The sequence below is a fragment of the Hippopotamus amphibius genome, chromosome 16 (assembly GCF_030028045.1).
Source record: "Hippopotamus amphibius kiboko isolate mHipAmp2 chromosome 16, mHipAmp2.hap2, whole genome shotgun sequence".
NCBI classification, from domain to species: domain Eukaryota; kingdom Metazoa; phylum Chordata; class Mammalia; order Artiodactyla; family Hippopotamidae; genus Hippopotamus; species Hippopotamus amphibius.
Window position 1 is genome coordinate 54,151,739 of NC_080201.1, and position 26,087 is coordinate 54,177,825.

The 26,087-nt window shown below is 53.8% G+C and overlaps 3 protein-coding genes across 10 annotated transcripts; 1 reads left to right on the forward strand and 2 right to left on the reverse strand.

The window, feature by feature from the left end:
- Positions 1–26: 26 nt before the first annotated feature.
- On the reverse strand, positions 27–16,521 carry IRGQ (immunity related GTPase Q). 4 transcript variants are annotated; one of them, XM_057710991.1, is made up of 5 exons: positions 16,430–16,521; positions 14,313–14,428; positions 9,389–9,526; positions 6,495–7,026; positions 27–5,243 (listed from the first exon to the last, which is right to left on the reverse strand). In XM_057710991.1, exons 4-5 carry the CDS (start codon positions 7,022–7,024, stop codon positions 3,908–3,910), a joined length of 1,866 nt encoding a protein of 621 aa, XP_057566974.1. In that variant the 5' UTR covers positions 7,025–7,026; positions 9,389–9,526; positions 14,313–14,428; positions 16,430–16,521; the 3' UTR covers positions 27–3,907. The 4 variants fall into 4 exon arrangements, with proteins under 4 accessions (XP_057566974.1, XP_057566972.1, XP_057566975.1 ...); XM_057710989.1 differs by lacking the exons at positions 9,389–9,526; positions 14,313–14,428; positions 16,430–16,521 and adding an exon at positions 7,444–7,641; XM_057710992.1 differs by lacking the exons at positions 9,389–9,526; positions 14,313–14,428; positions 16,430–16,521 and adding an exon at positions 7,314–7,437.
- Positions 7,654–10,815, forward strand: ZNF576 (zinc finger protein 576). Of its 5 annotated transcripts, none has more exons than XM_057710996.1 (4): positions 7,654–7,815; positions 8,447–8,547; positions 9,499–9,571; positions 10,091–10,815. In XM_057710996.1, exons 1-4 carry the CDS (start codon positions 7,740–7,742, stop codon positions 10,513–10,515), a joined length of 675 nt encoding a protein of 224 aa, XP_057566979.1. In that variant the 5' UTR covers positions 7,654–7,739; the 3' UTR covers positions 10,516–10,815. The 5 variants fall into 5 exon arrangements, with proteins under 5 accessions (XP_057566979.1, XP_057566983.1, XP_057566981.1 ...); XM_057710998.1 differs by lacking the exon at positions 7,654–7,815 and adding an exon at positions 7,822–8,056 and having other exon boundaries at positions 9,461–9,571; XM_057711000.1 differs by lacking the exon at positions 9,499–9,571 and having other exon boundaries at positions 7,685–7,815.
- ZNF428 (zinc finger protein 428) lies at positions 16,020–23,973 on the reverse strand. Its single transcript, XM_057711001.1, has 3 exons — positions 23,764–23,973; positions 21,041–21,245; positions 16,020–16,551 (listed from the first exon to the last, which is right to left on the reverse strand). Exons 2-3 carry the CDS (start codon positions 21,114–21,116, stop codon positions 16,049–16,051), a joined length of 579 nt encoding a protein of 192 aa, XP_057566984.1. The 5' UTR covers positions 21,117–21,245; positions 23,764–23,973; the 3' UTR covers positions 16,020–16,048.
- Positions 23,974–26,087: the final 2,114 nt, after the last annotated feature.

Consider the following 26,087-nt stretch of genomic DNA (forward strand, 5'->3'; position numbering starts at 1 on the left):
TGGAATTTCTACTTTTTTATTCACTCCTCCAAAAAGCACCGCAAGCCAACCCACCCTTGATTTACCCACCTCCATGGTTCCCCACCTCCAGGGACACAAGTCTCTCCATCATTATCCAGACAAGCACAAATCTCAGCTAAGGTCACTAGGTGTTTGCACTTCTTCTGCTTCTGGTGGTGGCAACAGCATGATTCATCATCCGTTTCCTTGAATTTCTGCCTCCGAGGGCCTTCCAGCCTGCAGGTGCAGAGTAGACACACCATGATGGCAGCCAGCAATCCTTTCACAAGGGAGTCTTAGTCTTTTCTGCTTGGATGCTGCCAAAGACAGATGCCTCAGTAGCAACGTGCTGCCTCCACAGAGCCTAAAATTCAATCCCTTTCAAAGTCATCATTTAAATGGCAACCACCCTAAAAGATAGTCGTGACACCCAAGAGTACCGATATGCAACTACGTAAACACAATCAGCACACTCCACAATGGCCAGCGACAAATGAAAACAAAGCTGGGTTTTGCTTTGTCAGATCTGATCTCAGGCAGGATTCCCATGCGCATTAGCACAGAGGGAATTTGGAACAGAGAAGCGCAGAGCAGAGATGTCAGACGGGACCAAGTCAGAGATGGCGGCAAAGTGGCAGAAACATAGGAGGGCACTCTGAGCAAAGGCATAGGGGTGAGATGGACCTTTGAGCTCCCAGTGTGCCAGCTTCCAGGAGGGGCTGCAAGCTCATTGCTGTGCAGAGACAGGATGCGTGTACACACATGCACACACTGAATTCTCACCAAAACCCTGTGAGCTAGGTGCCATTTGCTGTGTGACTTATCCCCCTTGGTCAGTCAAAGGGCTATCTGACCCCAGAGCAATGTGAACAGAATTCCCTGTGATAACGGGAAGTGTTCTCGGGCTGTGCTGTCTAATTCTGTGGCTAGTCACCATGTGCGGCTGGTGCAACTGGGAAACCGAGGTTTACATTTTAGTTGCTTCTGATTAATTTACAAATTGCTACTCATCTCAGTTACTGGAAAACTATTCAATATAATTGGGACAACTTGGGTATATGAATCGACTTCTCCAAATACGAGTTTTCTGAACTCTAAATAGAGGTGAAGTATTTCTAATGAAAATGTATCATTTGAATTGGAAGTGTTGTGAGAAATACATACCAGTTTTCAAAGACTTAGCATCAAAAAGCATGTGAAATATCTCATTAGTACTTTCCCTATATTGATTACATGTTGAAATGATAATATTTTGGATATATTGAGGGAAAGCATACAATTAGAATTAGTTCCACCTGTTTCCTGTTCCTTTTCCCATGTGGATACTAGAAAATTGGAAACTACCCTTGTGGCTCTATTCTGTTTCTACTAGACAGAACTGCTCTGCGCGTCTCCTGTTTCTGCACGTGACAGGCGGGCTTGACGGAGAGAATGGACCTGCACTTGAGGGGGAGACAGTGTTGTACCGGGTATTACAGATGTGTGTGAGGAACAGTCTCCTCAGGCCAAAAGACCCTTGAGGACAACGCTGTTCCCCATCTTGCCCATCTCAACTTTGATGGGACAGATTGTGCCAGCGGTGGGAGTTCAAGGTACACATGGGGGAAGCAGCCCTCAGATCAGTTACCCTTGTCTTCGGCTGTCACAGCAAATAGCATCTCACAAGTGTTTATGGTTCTCGTCCAGCCCTTTTGTTGCACAGGTGGGAAAAGAAGGCACTGGCCCAAGTCACCCGGAGTCACCGTGGCAAAGGCGTGCTTGCTTCCCAGGTCCACTGACCTCGGACAGGGGCTTTCTCTCCCACGAGATGCTTGTTTCTCCCCCATCTCACACCTCTTCCCTGTCTCGTGGCAACAGGCCAATGACCTAAATTCCAGCCCGAGCTCTGCCACTGATTAATGAATGAAATATTTACTAAGCACCTTGTGTGTGTCAAGCACTATTCTAGGTGCTGGGGGTGCAGCAGAGAACAGGACAGATACGGGGAGAGTAGCCAATAAATAGGTAAATAAATAAATAAGGTAACTTTCTATGGTAATCCCTGCTACAAGGAAAAATAACAAGCTGAGATGAATAAGCCGGGTGGGGGTGTGAGCTACTGTAGTTACAGTGGTCAGGGAAGGCCTCTTTGAGGGGACAGTTGGGCTGAGACCTGATTGACAAGAAGGAGCCAGTCATGCGAAGATCTGGGAGAAAAGCATTCCGGGCAGAAATAACAGAAAGTGCAAAGGCAGGACCCCAGGTGGTGCGCTCAAGCATCAGAAGGAAGATCACATTGGTTGGGGGATGGGATGGGGCAGCAAATAAGAACAGGCAGAGGCCTTGCTGTGTGCTGTTGGGCCTAGAGCCTGCCCTCTCTGGGCTTTGCCTTCCCCATCTAACATAACACATATTCTGCTGGATAGCATTTCAGGTCCCCCCCCCCCCCCCCCCCGCCCGGGCCCCACCCGTTTTTGGCATTGAAGGGTTCTGTGACCTGTGGCTTCTCCTGTTTGTAGCCAGCAGCCTAGAACATCCCAGGCACTGTGGTTTCTGCCTTTGCCCCACTGTGGCACATTCCCACAGACTGGAACACTTGCTCTGTGGGTCCCTCGCTGCCTGTGGCATTCTCTGTTTCTCTTGTGGATACCTGAGGTAGCCAACACAGAGGCGTTTGGATTAGTGCAGCAGCATGGCTGCTTCCCCCAAAAGGCAGGTGTACATAAGACCAAGGCCAGAAAGGGCTAAGGTTTAGTGACAGAAGGAACCAAGACCAAAAAGAGATAGAAACACCTAAAGGAGAGAGGAACAGAGGAACAGACTCCTCAGAGAGCCTCATAATCGCTCAGCACCTATAAAATGCAGGCAGTCATATCCCTTCCCACTCACACTCAGAGTAAGGCAGCTACCAGGACCCAAATCCATTAGGGATTTTGGGGAGATACCTCTGAGTTATGGGTTCCTGCCCTTCCACGCCCAGAGGGCCTCATTCCTGGTCTCTGGCTACCCCCAGAGCCCACCATGCCCAGAACGTTTGCTTTCTATCATTTTTGTGGTACCATCCTCCCCACAACAGCTGGGAAAAACTCTGGGTCACCAGGCAATATTAGACAAATATTAGACACCCCTCCATTCCCCAAGAGGGACCAAAGGGTCTCCAGCTCTCTGAAACAGCCCCCTACTCCCTCCTCTTGATGGAGACCTTCTGCCACCCATGAATTAGGAACCAAGGTCCACAGCCCTGTTGGGAGCCAGGACTTCTGAGACTTCAGAGATCCTTCCTCCCCGCAGTGAAAATTCAAAGCCAACTTTGTATGCAGGGCTATTCCCCCAACGCCGGAAACCGAGGCCTTAACATCCCTTTGTGGCTCAGAAGTCCAAGGATTCCAGCTCCCTGGGGAACCCAGGCCCCCTCATCCATGCTAGAACCCTCAGTGTGATGGAGACCCCCTTCATCAGGAATCAGGGCTTCCATCTCCTCTCCCCCTGGAAGGACTAGACACCTAACAGATCCAGTTTCTACTTTTTGGAGACTAAGATATACTCCCTGCCAGGAGTCCAAACCCTCAACTCCCTTCAGGAGTTCAAGAGTCTGGAGTTCAGGAGTCTGAGGGTCACACCCTCTGGTCCCCAGAGAAACCAGGAGTCATGTCTCCCGAACTCTATTCCCCTTCAAGACCCAGGAATCCTGGGGACTAGAAGTCACACATCTCAACCAGTAGTCAGAGCCCTCATCCCCTTCAAGCACCCAGGATTCTGAGCGGTGGCCCCCCGCCGCTCTGTGATCTCACAAGCCCAGACATCCCATGCTAGAGTCTGGACCCCCACGCCCTCCCCCTCTAACGGGGACTTGGAGTCCTCAGCCCCTGACAGAGCCGAGCAGCCGGGACACGGGGCACCCCGGAAGCCCCGGCCCTCAACCCACCCCTCACTGCGCGGGCGCCTGTGGGGCCAGCACGGCCTCGGCGTCGGCCCGCATCTCATCGAGCGCCTGCAGCAGGACACCGTGCGCCGCGCGGTAGCCCAGGCCCCCGGTGGCCGCCGCGCCGCCCGCCGGCCACAGGAAGGAGAGCGCGCCCAGCGCCGCGCCCCCGGCGGTGCCCTCGCCCGCCCACGAGCCCAGCCTCGCCTCCACTTCTGCGCGCGTCACCGGACCCGGGAAGCGCGTCCGCTCGGCCAGCTCCCCCGGCGCCAGGCCCAGCGCGCGCTCCCGTCGCGCCAGCGCCGCGGGTTCGAGCCCCAGCGCCCGCCGCCACTCGGCCAGCTGGCCGCGCAGCAGCGCCACGTCGCACGCCCAGCCCAGCCCCGGCACCGGGGCCGCCGCCGCCGCCAGGCTAGCCAGCAGGGCCGGCCGCCACGCCCCGGCCCGCAGCGCCGCAGCCTTGGTCCGGGCCGCGCGGGGAGACGCGGGCGGCAGCGCCAGCAGCAGCGCCCCCGCCTGCGCCGGCGGGAGCGCGCGCCGCAGCCACGCGCACAGCCCCGGGAGGCCGCCCGGCCGCAGCGCGAACACCGGCGGCGGCGCCTCCTCCAGCACCTCCCACGTCTCGTCCTCTGGGCTGAGCACCGCCGCGCGCTCACAGTCCCCGCTGCCCGATTTCCTCACGCCGATGCCAGCCGGCTGCAAACTCTCGCTGCCGGTTTCCTCTGAACCTTCCCCACTGCCTGCTTCCTGCGATCCAGGGCCATGTTTCTCCCTTCCCTCACTGCGTGCATTCTCAACCCCGCCTCGGCCCGCGTTCTCTAAGCTCTCGCCGCTGGGTTTCTCCGCCTCTTCCTCTTCTTCTAGAGACTCCGGATCCTCGCCCTCGCCGTCTGTTCGCACGCAGACCACGGGTGTATCTGGTAGCACCAAGGGCCGGACCTGGGCCCAGTCCTTCTCAGTGGGGGCCCCCGGGGTGACGAGGATGAGAGCGTCGTAGTGGGTCGGGTCGGGGGTGGCAGCAGTGCCCGCGGAGCCCAGGGGCACGGTCCAGAGCACCACGTTGGGGCGCTCTGGGGCCGGGTAGGGTGTGGGCCCCGCGGGCGCCGAAGCAGGAACCGCACCTGGGTCGTCAGGATCTAACCCGAGTAGCATGTTCAGCACAAGGCCCACGTCAGCCCTACCGGCCACGGCCAGGTCCAGGCGCGCGCTGCCCAGTCGCTCCAGGCCGGCCCGAACCCACGACAGCGCCGCCTCCAGGCCACCCGTCTCGAAGGCCTCGCGCACAGCCTCCAACTCTGCGGCGCCCAGCACCTCGAAGCCATCCTGAGCCGGTGGCAGGAGCCTGCGGGGGAAGGGAGGGATGGGTCAAGGGCAGAAGAGGGGCTAAATGCTGGAGAGCTGGGCTAGGGGCACAGGACTGGGGTATGATGACAAGGCGGAGCTTTCCAATAAGCAGGAAAGGGAGGGGCCAGGCTAATGGCACGAAATAGAATCCCAGGCTATGAAGAAAAGAGAGGGGCTTAAAAAAGGGGTGGGACGGCTAGATTAAAATCAGGTTTCCGACAGCTGAAAATGGGGACCCTGCTAAGTGTCCCCCTCCCCTTACACTCTTCGGGATCGGGGCTTTCCAAGGGACCTGCAGGAATAAGAAAACGCTATGGTGCTGGGCGGGGCAAAACTCACAGAGAGTGGGGCTTATTAGAGCAAAGAAAGAATCGCGACTCTATTGAAGACGAAAGGAAAATCGAGCCCTATGCGACAAGGGCAAGGCCATCAAGGGCGCTCTTTCCTGAGACTAGACGTTAGGAGGGGTGTTAAGGCAGGTGAAGGGAAAAGCCCTCATCTACTAGCTCTTACTAAGGGTGTGTGGCTAAGGAAAAAAGATGAGTGCTGGGCCTGGAGGAGAGGCTGCCCTTCCCTGAGCCTCGTTTTGACGTCTATAAATCGAGGCCGCTTGGGTTGGGGGAGAAAATTCAGGAGGTAGCCAGCAAGTGGGCACAGAAATGAGAGGGGATTAGAGAAACGAAGTGGGGAAGGGCCCCCGAAAAGACAGAGCTCTCTTAGGGTGTGGCTCTCCGGAGACTGGGGTAGCTTGAGAACCAAGCAGATGGTGGGGAGGAGGGTGAAGGCTGCAGAGTGGAGTCTTCGGGTAAAAGCTTCGCGGAGATCACCAACTTGTGTGGAGAGAGTGAGCCCTTGTTCACACTTTGGCCTGGGTCAGTGTTTTGGCACTAGGTCCCTGCCCCTCCTAGAACTCTTGCGAGGGAGCCGGGCTTATGACCTCAGAGGGCTCGCAGGATGCGGAACCTGGACCACAGGTCCGGGCTTCTCATTGACCCTTGGCCTAGATGACAGAAAAGAGTCAAGCATAGAGCGCTAGCTTGAGGTGGAGCCTCGTGGACCTCAAAACCTGTGCTAAGGGTCAGGATCTGGATGAAGGAGCAGGGCTTCTAGCAGATAATCCCGTTAAGGTTGGCCCAAACTCGCCGGGCTGGGGGTGTCTCGCGTACCTCAGAGAACACCTCAGGGGTGGGAGGTACAAACTAAATAAAGCACCAGGCCTCTTCAACCCACCCTGAAACGCCGCGCTCACCTCTGAAGCGCCTCCGCCTGACTTCGCAGCGCCGCCCGCAGGCGCTCCAGCTCCTCGCAGCCGTCGCTGCTACGGCAGTGGGTCTGTAGCACGAAGAGAGCCGCGGCGCCCAATCCGGCGCTGTCCAGCAGGGCCGAGGTCTGATCCCGGGCCTGGGCTTCATTCTGCGACTCCTCGGGACGGAGGTTCCGCACAGCCAGCAGCGGGGTCCCTCGGGCCAGGGCGGCCCGCGCTGCATCCCCCAGCGCTGGGGCCAAGGGCTCCTCATTCCCCTCAGGGCCGGGCAGCACCAGTACCAGCACGTTGGCCTCCGCCGCCCAGGGTCCCGGCGCTGCGGGTGGGCAGCTCAGCTCGCCCAGGAACAGGCCTGGGCCTGCAGCTCGCAGGCTGGGGAGCCCGGAATCCGGCCGGCCGTCGGGGATCTCTACCGTCTCCACATCCTTGTCGCACAGCGCTGTGATCAGCGCTGATTTTCCCGAGCCCGGAGGCCCCAGGAACAAGACAGTCACGTCACCCCGCGGCGGAGGCATAGCTGGAAAGCAAGGAGAGAGGAAGACCCGGGTCACGGAGCGCCCAACCTTTTCCTTTCTTAGCTTCCCCACTCTGGTCTCAGACTTAAGCCTTTTATCCTGTCCTCTTCTTTCGTTCTCGAATATCACTCGCAGGCATCTAGAAATCTGGCGCCCACGCCCTATTCCTCGGGGACCTGGGAGTCCGCCCTCTTTCTGGATGCGTTTCCCTTTACGCTTCAAAAACTCAGAAATCGGCCTTTAGCCCCGTCCTCCCTTGTAAATCACCAACCGAGCAAACAGCCCGCACAAGGGACAGCGCAGTCGGTAGCAGCCAGTCAGCCGATAAGAAGCCCCGCCTCTGGGGTCCGGGGACGGAGGCCCAAGAGGCTTGAGCGCTGAGATCTGGGGGCGTCCAGACTCGTCCCGGAGGCTCTAACCTGACGTCATTCCTCTCAGGAGGGGGTGTGTCTTGAATGCGTGACCTCGGGGACATGGCTCTGCAGCGCCTGCGCAGAACGGCCAAAGAGCGATCGCTAACTCGGCGGTCCCCGAGCCTTGAACAATGAGGGAACCAAAGCGCATGCGCGCCAGGAGAGCCTAACACACTTGCGCAATAAGCATAGGTCTACAGGCGCGGGAGGCTGGCAACGTCATCATTACGCACCCAGTACAGAGAAGGCCCCCTCCCGTTATTTTCAGGGCCCGGTTGGCGCGCCTGCATCACTGCAGTCGGATGGCAACCCGAGATCTGGGCTTCGAAACGCTCAGCAGGCGAAAGGCCGTGGAAACCACCGGGACTTTAAGACTCGGTGGGCCCTATCCCGCTTCCCTTCGGGTGACGGCGCTGTGACGAGCAACTGACAGGCGCAACGAAAGGCAGCCCTCTGCTGTCTGAAGAAAAGCAGAGGCCTGGGCTACCGGCCTCGGGAGGGAGCCCAGGGCAGTATTTGGGGGCAGCGGGTCACAGCGGCTGAAACCGCGGGCTCTGGGTGGAATAAGAGTTTCGGGATGCCAGAGAAAGATGTCTCCCGGAAGGAGGCAGGCTAAAGCGTGGGTACCACTACCTGCCTCAAGACAGGTGGGAGAGAAGGGGATGAGGCTGGTGTGAAAGATCGAGGGTCCCGCGCTCTTTGAGTTCAGCAAGTTAGTTTGAAGTAGGAGGCAAAGAAGAGATCTCACGAAAGTGAGAAGACTCGAAGGGGAGTCAGTGGCTCAGGGAGTTGAATCTTCTGAGAGGATTGAATCTTATCTAGTGAGATGCTCTATCTGGTTAGAATTCAAGGAGATGTTATCTCGTGACGGGGAAGGTGGTGGTTGTGGCCAAAGACTGGCAAATAGAACCTGTCAAGTCATAGGATTAGCGGGCCCTCTAAGACTGGCAATAGATGAGTGACTTCACTTGATTTACTGTTCTTTCATGTGTGCTCCTCCCTTGACCAGAAGGGTCTCAGTCACCATGGAGGACCAGCAACCCACAGAGTCCATGGAGCAGCAGGATTCGTCCAAGGAGAGAAGTCCCCAAAGTCCAGGAGATGATATCTGTGAGTAGTGCTGACCAGAGATGGGTGGGGTGCAGGAGCTGTTATGCTAAAAGGATTTCTAGAGCATTTCAGTGCCCAGGGCATTGTGCACCCAGCTCTGTCCACATAAGCATGAACGGGATGCAGTTCAGAGGCACAGAGTGGCACCCAGAGAGCAGGTTTGGGGTGGGAGAGGTGGCCGGGAAACGGCTGAGAGCCCCAGTCCCAACTCTGCCCCGGACTCTCAGTGTGACTTAGGCCTGTTTCCTTGTCTGTCGAAAGGGCTTGCCTCTCTTCGCCTCGCAGGGCTGGCTGGCATGGGGATTAGCGGCAGAAAAGGGGAAAGCGTCATGTAAATGAAGGCAGCCAACCTGACGGGATCACAGCGACAGCTTCCACCGAACGCTCATTATGTGCTAGGGGCATCCTAAGAGTTTAACATTTGTTATCTCATTCTGTCCTCCTAACGAACTCTATGAAATTGGTAATGATCACTTTCGGATGAGGAGACTGAGGCAAAGAGAGGTTAAGTATTTATAACGATGAAAAGCACTGTGTCCATGCTCTCCAGCCAGAGACCACCAGGAACACACCTGGAGCCGAACAAGTCAGGCTTATTGTTCACAGCGCTGAGGAAGCACACATGTCATGGCACAGCTCAGTAGTGAGAAAGGACTTATTACAGGATTCAGGCTTGCGGTAGGGGATTTGGGGAAGGGTTCAAGGGGTTTTGCTCTGGGTGGATGCCGCCAGGAAGCAGGGGCAGTTATGTGGCTGGCTGTCTTAATAAATCTTACCTAGGAGGAGGAAGAAACAAAGCAAGGCTCCAGGTGTAACTGGTAAAGCAGCAGCGCACACTCACGTTAGCCAGGACTGGGGGGGTGTCTGGCCATTTTCGTGGCTTGGACAATGTTCACGTTTTGTCTGTGTTCAGAAGGCGTCATGGCGTGTTCTTGTCTTGATTCGTCTCAGTCACAGCACGGCCTTGTCGGACGATGTTCTGTGAAATTGTTTATGCTCAACAGGAGAACGCCAAGGCCTAGCTGTGAGTGCCAGGCCAGCTCCTAGCTGTGGGGCTGCTTTTCTCTTTCTCAGCAATAATTATTGCAAACCACTGTGTAGCACTGTTTGAAGCACTTTTTATAAGTTAATGCGTGTATTCCTTACAACAACCCTATGAGGTGGATACTGATATGGTTATTACCCCGTTTTCCAGATGAAAAGTTTTTAGCTGTCTCGGAAGAAACGGGATTCAGTTCCAGGCAGTCTGGCTCCAGAGGCTGTGCTCTAATTACACAGCTCTGTCGGGAGGGCAGACTTCCTGGCTTCCAGTCCCAGCTCCACCATTTCATTTCCTAGCCTCATGACTGTCGGGAAGTTGCCTGACCTTTTTGAGCCTCAGTCTGCTCATCCACAAAACAGGCCCATTAAGTCTGCTGTCCAGGCCTGGCAGAGCACCTGGCGTGTAGTAAGCCCTGCATGCTCATTGCTGGCACATCCTGGGGCTGGGAGAGGTCCTGGTGGCTCCTGCTGGCCTCCCCCAACCTCTCCCCACATCCCTCAGGCCACCTAGGGGCCCTGCAATGCACCCGCTGCCTCATCACCTTCGCCGATTCCAAGTTCCAGGAGCGTCACATGAAGCGGGAGCACCCAGCGGACTTCGTGGCCCAGAAGCTGCAGGGGGTCCTCTTCATCTGCTTCACCTGCGCCCGCTCCTTTCCCTCCTCCAAGGCCCTGATTGCCCACCAGCGCAGCCACGGTCCGGCCAGGCCCTCCCAGCCGGCTGCACTGACCGCCACCCCGCCCACCTTCCCCTGTCCTGACTGTGGCAAGACTTTTGGGCAGGCCGCTTCTCTGAGGCGGCATCGCCAGGTGCACGAGGCCCGCACCCTTCCTGGCCCCTTCGCCTGCACAGAGTGTGGGCAGGACTTTGCCCAGGAAGCAGGGCTGCATCAACACTACATCCGGCATGCCCGGGGGGAGCTCTGAGTGTGGCTTAAGCCCTCCCCGGGGCAATGGGAGCTTTGTGGCTGGTGGGACCCACCTCTGATGTGGGATGGGAGCCTTGGAGGGATTTACTCTCCCCCCTGGAAAGGTAAAGGACTCCTGATAAATAGGACCCAGAAAATGCTCATTTAGAGCTTCCATCTCTGGAGGACACAGAACCTTCAGGGAAACAGTAAAATCAGACAATAGTGAGTTTTTTTGTTTTAAAAAAGAGAAATTAACACAAAAGAGGGAAATTTGCTATTTGTATCTTCCCTCGTTGCCAATTAAATAGTCTGAAATGACAGCTAGCTGAAGATTGTGTAATCACCGTTAATTCTTCCCAGATGGATGCAACGGGGCTGTAAGAGCCAAGTGCCTGGATTTGTGCCTGAATGGGGGCAGGGAGAGTGAGGTGTTGCCAGCCTGTAATGCCACTGAATGGGTCCCACATGTGGAGCCACTTGGGTTTTGGGGAATGGGAGAGCAAAGTCGGAATGGGGGTTGCAATCTGAGCCCTTGTCTCTTCCCACCCCCTGCAAGCCCTTCCCACTCAAGGAGGGGCCATGGCATTGGAAGGCTCTGTCCCCCTGCTCCCCAGATAACTTATTGTTCATTTAAATAATTTTATGTACATTCTAGTCACAGAATATTTTTTATATGTGTAGGTGAGATGTCATGAATAAACTAACAGAAATAGAATCTAAAAACAAAAGGTCCATAATAAAATGTCTAAACAAGGAACTCTGGCTTTTGAGCAGGAATTCCCAGAGAACATAAGGGCATGGGGAGTGGGGAGCTCAGGGCAGAGCTGGCCTGGCCCTGTGGGGAAACTGGTTTGGAGTCAAACAGAGATACCTTCTGTTTCCTGTTATATTTGGCCAACACTGGGAGATATTCCATTAAGGTCCTATTTTCAGCTCTTGAAAGGTCCAACTCTGGGCTGAGTTCCACTGGGTTGCATTACCTGCCCTGCCCCTGGAGACAGTGGTCGATGCCCGGCACACAATAATCACAGACTCTGTTTGAACTGAGGGATATTTTGAAAGCCCACAGGTGAGATGGATATGGTAGAGACTGAGCTAGCGCCCACTTTTTAGCTAGGCACATGGTGGCTACAAAGACTGCATTTCCCAGATTTCCTTGCAGCTAGATGTGGCCATGTGACCGAGTTCTGACTAAATTCCTGGGTTGAGTCCTCAAGCTTCAAAAAGGAACCTGCCTTTCCTCCACCTTCCCACCTGGAAGCTGGACATAGTGTCCAGCCATCTTGGACCAGGAGGGCAACCACAGGATGGCAGAGCAACGAGACAGCAGGAGGCCGGGTCTGCTATCACTACTGCTCCCCCCCGCCCTTCCAGTCTCTCTCCTGCAGACCACCTCGTGTATATGTAAATCAGCTTACATCACTCCTCATTCAAAACCCTCCAATGGCATCCCATAAATAACATCCAAAGACCTTACCCAAGCCTGCAAAGCCCAACAATGACTAGGTCCCAGCCTGCTAAGCAGTCTCACTCCCTGCTGGTTCTATCTTCTTCACTACACTCCAGTCACACACGCCAGGCGGGCTCCTGCCTCAGAGCCTTCACACTTGCTGTTCCCTCTTACCCAGAACTTGGCAAGGCTGTCTCCTCATTACTCGGGTCTCAACCCCTGCCACCTCAGAGAGGTCCTCCTTGGCTAAAATAGCACCTCCCACCCTTCCCCTGATTTAGTTTCTCCCCAGCACTCTTCACCACTTGGAATTATCACACTTGTGTTTGTCATCATATGTGTGCTTCCTCTGGAATCCAAGCTCCTGAGGGCAAATGTGGTGTCTTCCTCACTGCTTCGTCCCCAGCACCTAGGACAGCGCTTACCATGGAGGCTCAAAAAAGAACTTGACTGCGCCCAGCTGTTCACCTATATCTCAGCCCACACCTCCACACTGCTCTGTGAGGCTGGGCTTTCTGCAACTCTGCTTCCCAGACTCCCTGGAGAGCTGGCTTCCTTAAGTTCATCCCCCAAGAGCTATGGGCAGAGGGAAGGTTGGAAGAGGGGAGAAGGGACTCCCCTTGTCTTGGGCTCCTGCTGGAACCCCTCCAGCAGCTCTTCGGGCTCCAGTACCTTTCTACACTCTCAGCATAAGGCGCTGTGCCCCTCTTGGGGTTTAAGCAGCAGCTGCATGGTCGCTGGTCCTTGCACCAGCCACACATGTGGCGTGGCCTGCCCTCCAAGTTCCCACTGGGTTCTGGCCATTGCAACTCTCTTTCTGCATCTCAGTCCTAGAGGTGGGAGCTTCTTGCAGACACTAATTTCTGTTCTCTCACTTTTCCATGTTTGTGCTTTTAGCCTTCTAATACCAGTGTAACCAATTCCCAGTACTGAATCCTCTGGAATTCCTAGCTTGATCTCCATATCCTGCCTGGGCAGAATGAAGAACTGAATGACCCCCCTGGCAGCAGACCAGGTCTCTTGACTCCCAGATTTGTGATCCTTAGGAACTTCTGCTGATGAATGGATAATTCTCTACTCCTGTGCTTAGAAAGCCCCATTTTAGGGCAGAAGAGGGCTTAGGCATGCTGCTCCAGGAAATAAGATCCATCCATGTTGTTTTAATGAGCTGTGAATTTCTGCTTTGATGATTCTGAGATTCAATGATGCTAAGCTATAGTGGTTATGAAAGTCTCAAAGAATGGATAAATGTCAGATTCTGAGCTTCTACGATCAAAAGTATGGGCTTTGAAACATGCTTTGGTCAAGGTCCTATAACAGGCATCAAAATGTAAGTGCTCTTTGGGGCCAAGCAGGTACCGTAAATCAGTGAGGCAAGCAGGGTGTGAAGGGTCCAGATGCCAGACGGTGGGGGCTGGGCATTTGGGAGGGAATGTCCCATTAACAGGAGGTGACCCATACTCAGCTCCGCAAGCTACTGCCCCGTGGGATTGTGGGTTCAACCATCAATCTCATAGGGAAGCCAGAAACTTCCATTTTTGTGTCAAATCTGCCCATTTTTAAATGTTGGTAACCAACATGATTAAAAAACCTCAATAACTCTGGAGACCAAATACACTCCTACAAGTCAGATGGTGGTTGTGGACAGTCTTTTCTGGTGTGTGGCTTAGTGGCTAAGAATGTGTGCCCTGCCACCAGCTGTCTGGATTCAAACTTGGCCTCTGCTTCTTCCTAGCTGTGTGACCTCTAGCAGATTACGCAACCTCTCTGTGCCCCGGTTGTAGCAGCTGTAAAATGGTCATGATCACAGCCTCTGTGCCTCTAACGGTTATGATGATGACAGACTCAGAAAGAAAGTCAAAGTCGGTATTATGGCCTATGCAACTTGGCTCTCCCCAGCTCCGCCCTGGCACTCCCACCAGTCTCCCCCGCCTGCCTCAGCAACAGCCTCTGGATCCCAAGTGCACTTCCACAAACATCCCAAGCAGGTTCCTACCTCGGGGCCTTTGCACTTGCTGTTCCCACAGCCACATGGCCTGCTCCTCCTCCTCTAATTCTCTGCTCTGATGTCAACCTTCTTAGTGAAGCCTTCCCTGACTACCCCATTTGAAACTGCTTCACAGGCACACAAGCCTCCCCATCCCACTTCTCTTTTCCTCCACAGTGCTTATAACCTTCTAACATTCGATACGTTTTACTTAAATATTCAGGTATCTGTTTTCCCCTTTATAACCTCCACAAAGGCAGGAATTCTTGTTCATAGTGTTCACGGCTCTATTCCCAGCTCCCCAAATAGTGCCTGCATCTCCTAGATGCTCAATAAATCACTGCTGAACGAATGAGTAATAAATAACAGTCCCTACCTCATAAGGATCCGATGTGACCGTCCACAAAAAAGCGCTTAGCCCAGGGCTTGGTCCGCTGTGAGCCATTACGGTAATTCAGGTTCTATTCTTGAAGGTTCTTAGTTGCCAAGCTTCTATGAGTTAACACACGTAAATTGCCTTAGAACAGAGCTTGGCACACAGTAAATGCTCAGTAAATGGTAGCTATGGTTATAATTAGGCTTCTATTTTCAAAGGAGCTTCCATGCCAAGCTTCTGTGAATTCGCATTTCCCATCTCAGAGCAAGAGCCTCTTTCCACGAGGCTGTCATGAGCTGACCCTCTGTTCCCCTCTGACCTCATCCCTCCAGCTCTGCCATCCCTTATCCCCTCCAGCCACTCTTGCCTCCTTGACACGTGGGGCACCTCACCTCAATCGCTCTTCCCACCCGTGTGCCAGGCTCCCTCCCTCCCTTTCTCAGGTCTCTGCCACCTCCACAGGGAGGACTGCACTATTTAAAACTGCACCCGCTTTGAACGTTCTCCCTTCTCGTCTCTGTTTTTCTCCACACCACTTACTGCCATCCAGCATATGTTACATCTTTCTTGTTTATTTCTTGTTTACTCTCTGTCCCCGCCAGTGGCCCCTTCCCACCTCCACGTAAGCTCCATGAGGACAAGGGTTTTATTTTTTTAACTGGTGTGTTCCCAATGCTTAGCACACAGTGAGCAGTCAAAGGATACTTGTGAAATGAATTAATGGATGCCAGCCCCTACCTCGCAGAATTATTCTAAGGACCCGATGAGCTCATGCAAATAAAATGCAGCACTCTGTAAGTGCTGGGGAAATGGCAGCTGTAATTATAATTAAGGTTCTATTTTTGTAAGTTCCTAGATGCACAACTTCTCTGAGTCAATATACATAAAGCTCTTGGACTGGCGCTTGGCACCCAGGAAGCACTCAGGAAGTAGAGCTATGATTATGATTAAAGTCCTCTTTGTGAAGGTTCTTGGATGAAATGGCAGAGAGCACTAGCTGGCTTCCACAAACCGTTTTCTGCTTTCTGGGCACTTGGCTAGACTGCCTTTCCCAGACTCCCCTGCAGTGAACTGTGGCCACGTGACTAATCTCTCAGCAAAGGAACGTAAGTGGAGGCAGTACATGCCACCTCCAGGCTGGGGCTTCTAGGAGAACATGTGCACCCTTCCAAGGCCCCCTTCCTCTTCCACCGGCAGAGCCCAGGCCACGGACACCCAGCCATGACCATGTGAATTACGGAAGGCTTACAGGATGGCCTGGGTCCCCAAATCACCATATGGAGGTTACCTGCCCACCGGAAACACCCACCCTGGACTACGGTGTGAGCGAGAAAACAAAATTCTGTTGTGTTTGAGCCTGTACATCACAGGGTCTATGATTAAATACATGGAAACCACACTGAACACATGCAGTTAGTAAACATTAATTATCTTGGCAACAACAAGCCTAAGGTTTCCCCAAGGAGCCCGGGGGTGGTGAGGTAAATGCCCAGGCACATGCCTCCCACGCTCAAGCTTACTACACACACACACACAGACAGACACCAAACACGCTGGACCGACACACAGGATTTGGCTTTTATTCTGGCCTTCACACATCGACTGCTAAGACAACACAGACTGGCGGTCCCCCATCCCCATGACCCCTGCGACCACCCCAACCTCCTCAGCCCCCTCCTCCCACCCCACCCGCCCAACCCTGCCCCTCTGCCAAGCTCCCTGGGTGGGGGCTCTGCCTACACCTCACCCCGGGCATGCAGCATGAAGTGCCCATGCAGCTCCCCGAGGTTGTCAAAGGAATCCTCGCACTCCGTACAGTGGTAGGTGCCCTCTTCCTCCTCCTCTTCCTCCTCCTCCTCCCTCCCAGCTGGTCGGCCCTCCTTAGCCCGAGGTGGCTCTTCCTCTTCCTCCCCGAGGGCCCTGCTTTCAGGGGCTGGCGCTTCCTGGGGGGCTGTAGCGGGGCAGCAGAGCCGGCAAGGTGGGGTGCCTGGTGGGGCCTCCCCAAGGGGTGAGCGGCCACAGAGCTGGCAGGGCTGGGCTGGGGGGCCCGGGAGCTGGGCTGCTCGGGGGGCCCGGCGGGATGGGCCCCCCCGGCCCCCCCCCAGGCGCTGCTTCACCTTGTAGCCGGGGTCATATTCGGGATCGTCAGTGGTCTCCTCTTCCTCCTCCTCCTCATCTTCTTCCTCTTCAGAGTCCGGCTCTGAGAGAGTGTATTCGGAGTCAGAGGAATGCTCGGGGCCTAGTGGGGGTGAGTCAGGAAAGATGGTGGCATCAGAGGACAGAGGGCTGTGCCCGGCTGTCCCCTCCCTGAGCCCCGTTCAGACTCGCCACAGGATGGAGAGGGCAGCCTGGGCCCAACCCTGCCCTCCCCACAGATGAATCCCCATCACACAGAACGGAGCCCCGTGTGCAGGACGTGCTCCCTATCTGTGTGTCAAGCAAATGAATGTCTTGTAAGAACTGCATCTTAGGGGGTTAAAAAGAACAAAGTAGGAGAAGTAGGAGTAATAAAAATAACAATGACGGTGTCTACTGCTATTTTAAGAACCCTGTTTTTATATATTAACTCAACTAATCCTTACAACAACCCTAGGGAGGTACTGTTATTATCCCTAAGTGACAATTGGGGAAACCGAGGCACAGAGCGGTTAGGTGACTCACTGGCCTCCAGTCACACAGCTAAACAGGGAAACCTAAATGTGGGTGATGGCCCACACTGGATCATTTTAGGGAGGCAAACACTTGAACAGGTATTTAAGCAAATTAAAACATACATTTATACACACTTTGATATATGTGGCTTTATACACACACACACACACACACACACACATATATATAAATGTCTAGTTAAGCGAGTTAAAATATTTATAAGTATAGGTATATTACTGTGATTTCATGGGTATAAAGGACATGCCCAGGACAAGTTTAGGTTTAAAAAAAAAATTGTTGCTGTACAGGCAAGGGGGACACCCTTGCCCAATATGGGGGTATGGACCCCAGCAGGGGTCGTGGAGAGGGGAGCCTCCGCTATGGTCGGCAGCAGTGGTGAGGGAAATGCCGGCTTCTTCAGACATGGTGGCAGGAGCCTGCATCTCCTAGGACTGCGACAGTCTAGCCCTGCACCCACTGGCCCCCCTTCCTCAGTTTCCTCCAGCAGCGTACGCAGACCTGGGCCAGCCCCACCGGCTCCTCACGTCCCTCAACTCCCCAGACTGGCATCCGCTTCAGGGCCTTTGCCACCCTTTCTGCAGATGGACTAAGGCTTGATCCCTCCCTTCTGTCACATTTCTGCTCAAGTGCCATCTCAGTGAAACCCTGGTCAGTCTGTCTAACCAGCCGCCCCTCCCTCGCACTCCCTATGCCCCTAACTCTCCTTTACTTTTCTCCTCAATGTATTGTATGCAACACCTGCTTATGCGTTTACTGCCTGACCCCGAAAGCAGGGACCACGTCTGGCTCATAGCTGCCTCCCCTAGCATCTACAACACTTTCTTTGTGCCTGGCATTCCACTTCACAGAGCTTTTCTGCGACTTTCACACATGCCACTTCCTCTGCTGGGAATGTCTCCCATTATCCTTCAGGACCCAGGAAGAGGCCTTCTTCCCTGGTGAGGGCATCCCAGATCTCCTAATCCCAGGCAGCCAGCCACTTGCTTTTGACCTCTGGCTGTCCTAGTCCCGAACCCTCAGGGCTGAGTCCATCCAAAGTCCTTTCAAACCAGACCAGTGGGCAGGCCTGGTCTAACTTATCACTGGGTTCCCAGCGTCACCCATCTCAGAAGAACAGGTTATAAATGTTTGCTAAGCATCCCTCCCTGCCTCTCTCTCTGTCTTTTACTTGTTCCTGCCTCTGTCCTGCTATCTCTCTGCCATTTAATAAATGTTTCCTGAGGCCTTGGTACTGACTGTTCTCTCTGCCGGGAACACTGTTCCCTACCCTATCTGCCTGGCGACCTCCTACTCATCCTTCAGGACCCAACACAGGCTCTGTCCTCCATGAAGTCACCACCCCTGACAACTTCAGGTAGAGGGTCTTTCCCCTGTTCCCTCCACCCTGGCTCCATCTCCCCTGTCACTGTCCTAAAGCCTATAGTCACCTGGGCCCCTGAATGTCTCCTCCTTCAGGCCAGGAATCCCTCAGGAGCAGGTCTGACTCATCTGGGGTCCCCAGCAGAATGTGTGGGTTGAATGAACAGGGTGGCCCTGCTCTCCCTCCTCCAGGCCTTTGCCTCTGCTCTTCTTCCACCTGGGGCAACCCTTTCCTTTTCGACTAGCAAACTCCTGCTCTTCTCTAAGGCGCCAGTTCCACGTCACCTCCTCTATGAGGTCCTCCCTGACTGCCCAGGAGGTCACTGCCTGTCTCATCTGGGCTCCCCCTGCCCCCTAACACACCCTCACAGCATGGGCAGTGACTGTCTGGGTCTGGAGACTCCTGGAAGGCAGGACCTGGGTCTGACCATCTCTGTGTCCCCTGCAATGCTGAGCATAAGGCAGTCTGGGGAGGTATTTGCCAAATGGCTGCAAACCACAGAGCAAACACCTCCAGCTTTGGGCTGCGGGCCCCACCCCTCTTTCTCCTCCCACCTCGGACTTCACACCACCTCCCCTCCAGAGTTTTCACTGCCCACTGTGACTTCATGAAGTTGGCCTGGGAAAGGCAATCAGGTGGTCACCCACGGTTACCAGGCCTTTTGTGTCCACCGTGACTTCCAGGACCACGAGCCCTTTTGTGGCCACCGTGCCTTCTCCACCTAAGAGAGCCCGGAAGCCCAGCATGTCTCCGGCATCCACCGGACCCTCGATGCCCGCAGCATCTCCCAAGCCTCCCGCCTCCCTGAAGACCACGGAATCGGCAATGCCTAACAGCGCCTCCGTGTCCACCAAACTGTCGACCGCCCCCAACTCGGTCACGAGCCCGAGCAGTTCCAAATCTCCCAAATGGGCCAATACAAAGGCAGCCCCTTCTAACCAGCCCAGCAACAAGTCCTGGGTCCACAGCAGGGCACGAACACCTAGCAAAGCCAGCACCGACACCAGGGCCAGCACCGACACCAGGGCCAGCAAAGCCAGCAAGGCCAGTGGGGTAAGACGCCCCTGGCGCAGAGGCACCCGCAGCCGGGGCAGAACTCCCGGCAGAAGGGGAAGCCGCAGCTCCAAGAGGTCAGCCAACAGGGCCAGCACTCCCAGGAGGATAAGAACTCATGCTGTCAGACCAGGTACGCCCAGCAGGGTAAGAACTCCTACTTCCCAGCAAAAACAGAGCAGGGGAAAGAGTTACAGCCGGCCGAGAACCAACAACCGGGAAAGGAGTGAGAGCCGACCTAGAAATGCGAGCAGAAAGAGGCGCTACAGCCCCCCAGGAGCCTTGCATATGGGGAAGAGTTCCAGCCTGGCTGTAACCCCCAGTAGGGCAAAGAGTTACAGCCCCATGAGAAATCCCTTCGAGGAGAAAGGTTACAGCCAGTCTCCATTATCATTGAGGAAGGTGAAGAGTTACAGTCAGATGATTACCCCCGGCAGGGAATGGAGTTACAGCCCGACTGAAGTGTTCCGCAGGGTCGAGAGCTACAACCAAGGTAGTGCACCCAGCAGGCCCCAAAGTCACAGCCGGTCTAGCACCCACAGCCGGCCCGGAAGCCGCAGCCAGTCCCGAAGCCGCAGCAGGTCTAGGACGCCCAGAGGGGAAAGAAGCCGCAGTCGGGAGAGGGCCTACAGCAGGGTGAGAAGTCACAGTTGGAAGAGAAATCATAGCAGGGCAAGAAGTCGTACCCGGAAGGGAACGCCCAGTCAGATGGGAAGACAGAGCCAGTCTAGAATCTGCAGCAAGGGGAAAAGTTATAACCAATCTAGAACCCCCAGAAGGGAAAGAAGTCACAGCCAGTCTAGGAGCCCCAGCAAAGAGAGAAGTCACAGACGATCTAGAGCCCACAGCATGGAGAGAGGTCGCAGATGGTCCAGAAGCTCCAGCAAAGAGAGAGACCACAGCCGATCTAGAACCCCTAGCAAGGAGAGAGGTCGCAGCCTGTCTAGAACCCCCAGCAAAGAGAGAGGTCACAGATGGTCTAGAAGCCCCAGCAAGGAGAGACACCACAGCCGATCTAGAACTTCCAGTAAGGAAAGAGGTCACACCCTATCTAGAACCCCCAGCAAGGAGAAAGATCACAGCCAAACAAGAACCTCCAGAAAGGAGAGAGATCACAAGCAAACTAGAACCTCCAGCAAGGAAAGATATTACAGTCGATCTAGAACCCCCAGAAAAGAGAGAGATCACAGACGATCTAGAACCTCCAGTGAGGAGAGAGATCACAGCCAAACTAGAACCTCCAGCAAGGAAAGATATTACAGCCGGTCCAAAACCCCCAGAAAAGACAGTGATCTCAGACAATCTCGAACCTCCAGCAAGGAGAGAGATCTCAGCCAAACTAGAACCTCCAGCAAGGAGAGAGATTACAGCCGATCTAGAACTCCCATAGAGAGGAGAAACCACAGCCAATCCAGAACTTCCAGCAAAGAAAGTGATCACAACAAGGAGAGCAATCGCAGCCAATCTATAACCCCCAGAAACCTCAGCAGGAAGAGATCCCCTAGCAGGGCACAGAGTCCTCATCAGGACAGAACACCTAGCAAGACAAGGAGCCACTCTCCGTCAAGGTTTCTCAGTGGACCCCCAATCCCAAACCAGGATGATATGCAAGCCACCCCCACCACCTCTAAGGCCATCTCACCTGGAGAGAGGTCCTCATCGTCTTCCTCCAAGCTGGCGTAGCCCCCAGTCTCAGCTGGCTCACGGGTCTCTGTCATGGCCAGGGGACGGGACAGGAGACACGAGCAGAGCAGCAGCGGGGCAGTGTCCCTCCCTGGCCAGCTTTCCACAGTCACACCTCAGCCACAAGTTCTCTAGTGCAGGATGTCGGCAGGTAGAGAGGGATGCTGGACAGGGGAAGGAAAGGCCTGTGGTGACTCAATAAATTTTTACATAGCATCTGCCTCCCCAGGACTCGGTGTGTTCAGTGCTGTGGGCAAGGCAAAGATGATCCCAACCCCATCCTTAACTGCCTACAGCCTTGAGTGCAGGCTCTGCCCCTCTGCAGGCCTTCATCTCCGCATCGGGCTTTCATTCAATGGGGTGGGGAAGGGTAACATTCCAAATATTTAACAGTGGGTACTAACATGGGCCCCAATCAGAACTGAGAGTGGAACATGGGCCTGTGCCAGGCATTAACCCTTTACTTGCTGCTCTGTGGGAAAGTACAGGGCTGGGGAAAGAGTGCAAAGTGGCAGTTGGGGGTAGGGATTACTTGGTATAGGGGTGATACACCAACCAGTCTAGAAGTAGTTCTATATTTAAACAACTAGTGTGGCTGCACTGATTTGTGAATGTCAGCCCTAATTCTTTATCAATTTATACCTTGCCAAGATGGTGTCTAGGTGTGAATCCTAAATCTGCCATTCTAGCAGCATAGCTTCAAGCAAAAGATCTACCTTCTCCAGCCTGTTTCCTTCTAGGTACAAAAAGGGCTTGCAGGGCTTAACTTATGTACTTGTAACCATGCTGAGACAGAGTATTATCTCCTTTGTATCTTCCTTTGATGAGGAAACTGAGGCACAAAGAGGATTAACAAGTGGCCCAAGGTTATACCAAATGGTAGATGGGTGAACTATTATTTGAAGCCATGTCATCCTACCTCTCATAGAATGATCCTTCAGCTGAAAAGATTTTTTGAAGATTCAGTAGGCTCATTCATATAAATTGCTGGTATGTGGCAGGTACTCCATTAGCAATGGCTATTACTAACCCCTACCCCCACCCCACCCTCTATAAACCCCAGCCATTCCAGACTTTGCACCTCTCCCTGTGCACAACAGGACTTTTCACACCTGTGGGTCTTAGTAAATCCTGCAATTGCTGTTTAGAATGTGCGCCTTCCCCCTTGTTTGCCTGGAGAACTCTTACTCTCTCTCCAAAGCCCACCTCAAACACAAGAACCTCTAAACTTTTCCCCAGCCTAACACCACCTCTGCCTCTTCCAAGAAGCCTTCTCTGACTCCTCTCCTTTCTCTCCTTCTTCATCAATACTCCCTACACACACACACACACACACACACACACACACACACACACATCACTTCTTTTGCCTCCCACTGTGCTCCCTGGGAGTAGAGAGCCAGGCAGAGCAAGTTATGAAGGGGCTGACACCGTCAGCTGCACCTCTTATATGCACTGTGTTGTGCACTGGTTAATATGGTGGAAAATACATGATCCCTTCAATGCCTAGGGGTCAACTTTAATGCTGGGGACTAAAGAGAAAAAGACTGGGAATGAAGCCTGGAGGAGGCTGGGGCACAGGAAAGCTGACATCAGTGGCAGGTGAGTTTTCTAAAGACAACTACTTTGGGCTTTAAGGACAGAGAGGATTCATAATTGGCCCGGGAGAGTTCTCATAATACCCTATTGCCTACAGGGCCCCATTTAATTTGGTAATTCTACTTTATGCCAGGATAAGGTGCCAGATTTAGAAATAAAAATATATAATATCCAGTTAAATCTGCATTTCAGATAGTCTTTTAAAAACGTACACTTCAAATACTGCATGGAACATAGGTATATTAATTTATCTGAAATTCAAATTTAACTGGGTGTTCTGTATTTTAACTGGCAACCATACACCAGGGACAAAGAGAACTTCCTATAGGATTACCAGGAGCCATTGCTCACCAGTCCAGCCCACCCTTCCCCAAGCCCAGATCACACAAAGCCCCTTCCAGAGTATTCGAGATGTCAGGTAGAGGCACTCCTTGATGCCCAAGTCCCATTCCTATAATGAATATGGCCGCCAAACTGGCCTCCACGATCTTAGGGGGCATAAATGAGGCTCCCTCACTACCATAACGCAAACACAGTGCCTGAGATCCCACAATGTCCTGGGCCTACAGCAATCAAATCCCTCGATGCCATAAGCAAACATAATAGGCACCCGTTCCCACAACGGCAGGGAGAGGAGGCAAGAGCATAATCTTAGGACTGTAAGGACCAGTCCCCACAATGCCCTGCTGCTGCAATTTCCCCCAGGATGCCTCGGGCCTATAACGACCACCTTCCAAGGCGCTCTTCGTCGAAGCACTCCAAGCTTCCAGAATGCTCAGCGGAAGGTGTGTGACAAAAGGGACCGTTCCCCAAAAGCTAGGATAATCCCAGAATGCACCAGGCTTATAACGACTAGCAGACTCCCACAATGCTTTAGGGCACGGCGTCCCGTTTTCCCAGGATGCCCAGGGCGGCACGGAGCCGCGTGGGGGGAGAAAAGGGAGCCTGGGTCTCGCCCTCAAGCCATCACGGCCCATGACCGCTGCCGGCTCCTCAGTGACAGGGGCCATCACTCCCGTCATGCAACGGTGCCGTAGTGCCCGCTTCCCAGCATGCCCTGCGCACTCCATCCCGGACACTCACCGGCGCTGGCGGCCCCAGCTCCGGCTCGGCGGCAGCGGCTGCACGCCCAGGCTCTGCGCCTGCGCTGCAATTGGGGTAGGAGGGAATGCGAGGGGCGTGAAGAGCCTAGGGCGCTTGCGCGGCGAGATAGACCATTCCTGTCGTATAGTGGGAAGAGGGGCTCGCGGAGTCGGGCCATCGACGAGGCTCGCGCAGGGGGTTCCGGGCTTTGCCCCTCGCTGTCCGGGTTTACTTGGTACAGTCCGCAGCCCGACGGAACGAGAAACTGCAACGCTCGCGCGTGCGTGAGCGATCATCAACGCGCCTTACAGAAAATAGGATGCGCTGGGGGTGGGGTGGGGGGTATCCGCTCGGCCTGGATCCTGGACCTGAGGCCCGCTTATTTGCATAATCTTAGCGCGGGAGAATAGGAGGCCTCAGGCGCTGGGAGGGCTGATTTGCATTTTCCCCGGAGGGGCCACACTCCCGAGCACAGTGATTAGCATATGTGGGGGTTGGGGGTGAAGAGAGAGGGAGACGCGTGACCGTAGCGCATGCGCACAGGGACTGCGGACTGGCGGGAAGCGGGAATCCTCGGTGTTCGGTCGGAATCAGTTTGCTTCCGGAGAGGGGGCACAAGGGACAAGACCTTTACCAACCCTCACAACCCTTTTCCCCGTAACCAGGATAAATATTTATTGCTGTCTTGTGTGTCAGGCCCTGTGCTAGAGGGCACTGTGGTTTCCGCAGTGAACATACTGTGGGCCTCTATCTTACTGGCCCCCCAATCAAAGGAAAGATTCACATAATCAGAACCACAACCCAGAGTGGTCAGACTTTGGATGAGCAGAGCAGAGGAAGCTGTGGGAGACAGAGGAGGCGCCTGCCTCAGGGAGTCTTTCTGGTAGAGGGAACAGCAAGGACAAAGGCCTGGAGGCAAAAAAAAAAAAAAAAAAAAAATTGCCTGGTTGGAGGAAGTGAAAGCAGTTTAGTATGCCTGGAACACAGAGTCAGAGATGGGGAAGTCTCCTATAGGTGAGCTCAGACTTTATGAAAAGAGTATAGGAAGCTATTACAGCATTCCAGGCTTCCTGGAAGTGACTCACATTCCAGTTTCTCTCCAATGAGATCCCATTACATTTAGAGAAAAATCCAAACCCTTTATCATGGCCCAGGAGCTATACTATACACATTGTCTAACTCTGCTCATCTCTGACTTCAAACCATCGCCCCCCCCCCCCCCCACTCTGGTCTACTCACACTTCTCTTCTAACACCCCAATCTCTTTACCATCTCAGGTCTTTGCCCTTGCTGTTCCCTTTGCCTGAAAATGCTTTTCCTTCTGATCGTCGAATAGCTGCTCTTGTGCTCATTCGTATCTTGGCACAGATGTCAGTTTAATAGGCTTGCTCTGATCTGTCTAAGCACCTCCAGATTGGCTTAAGAAAAGTGAGCGGGTTATGGATAAAGCAGGATTGGCTATGAGGTGATGGTTGTTGAAGCTGGGGTGACAGATGCATGGGGCTTCATTGTCCTGTTCTGTCTACTTCTGTATGTTTGATGTTTTCCATAATAACAAGTTAAAAGAAAATAGTACCCACATTCCTTTACTCTGTATTTTATCTTAATAGTACTTATGGCTATCTGAAATTAAGTTTTTGCTATTGTTTGTTTTGCTTTCTTGCTGTAGTCTGGTTTCCTCATGAAAGCTTTGTGAAGCTAAGACTGGAGTCACCCTCTTTCACTTTGGGTCCTCGGTGCCTAGAACAGGATCACGTTTGCAGTTAGTGCTAAGCTGTCTGGAACACCTAACTTTTGCCTGTTTTATTCACCATGGCATCTCCAGCCCTTTAAACAGCACCTGGCAAAAAGTAAGGTCAATGTATTTTTGACTCGAAAATTAGAATCACTTGTCTAAAATTTAGAGGAATGAATGAGGGGCCTGGAATGCCAGGCTAAGGAGATTTAACTTGATCTAGAGGAGATGGGGAGCTAGGGAAAGATTTTTGAGTAGGGCAAGGACAGGTTTTGACAGGGCAAGGTGTGAGTAATTGAAAGCTCTTCTGGAGATTGATGTCAGGGGTGAGGGTAAGCCAGGGGAAGGGTCCAGGCTATTGGGTGGGGATGGGTAGTTCAGTGGCTACTGAAGAGACAAGACTTGGTGACTTTTGGCTGAAAGACTGACCATAAAAGAAACAGGTTTCTTGGAAGGGTGGACGTGCCCTTGGAGAAGTAAGGACGTTCTTCTGGCCTATACGGTCCACCAGCAACCATCACCCTCCATCCACCCTCCCTTCAGCACCCCTCCCAACATGGTGTAGCTCTGGGCAGAGAGACAGACACAC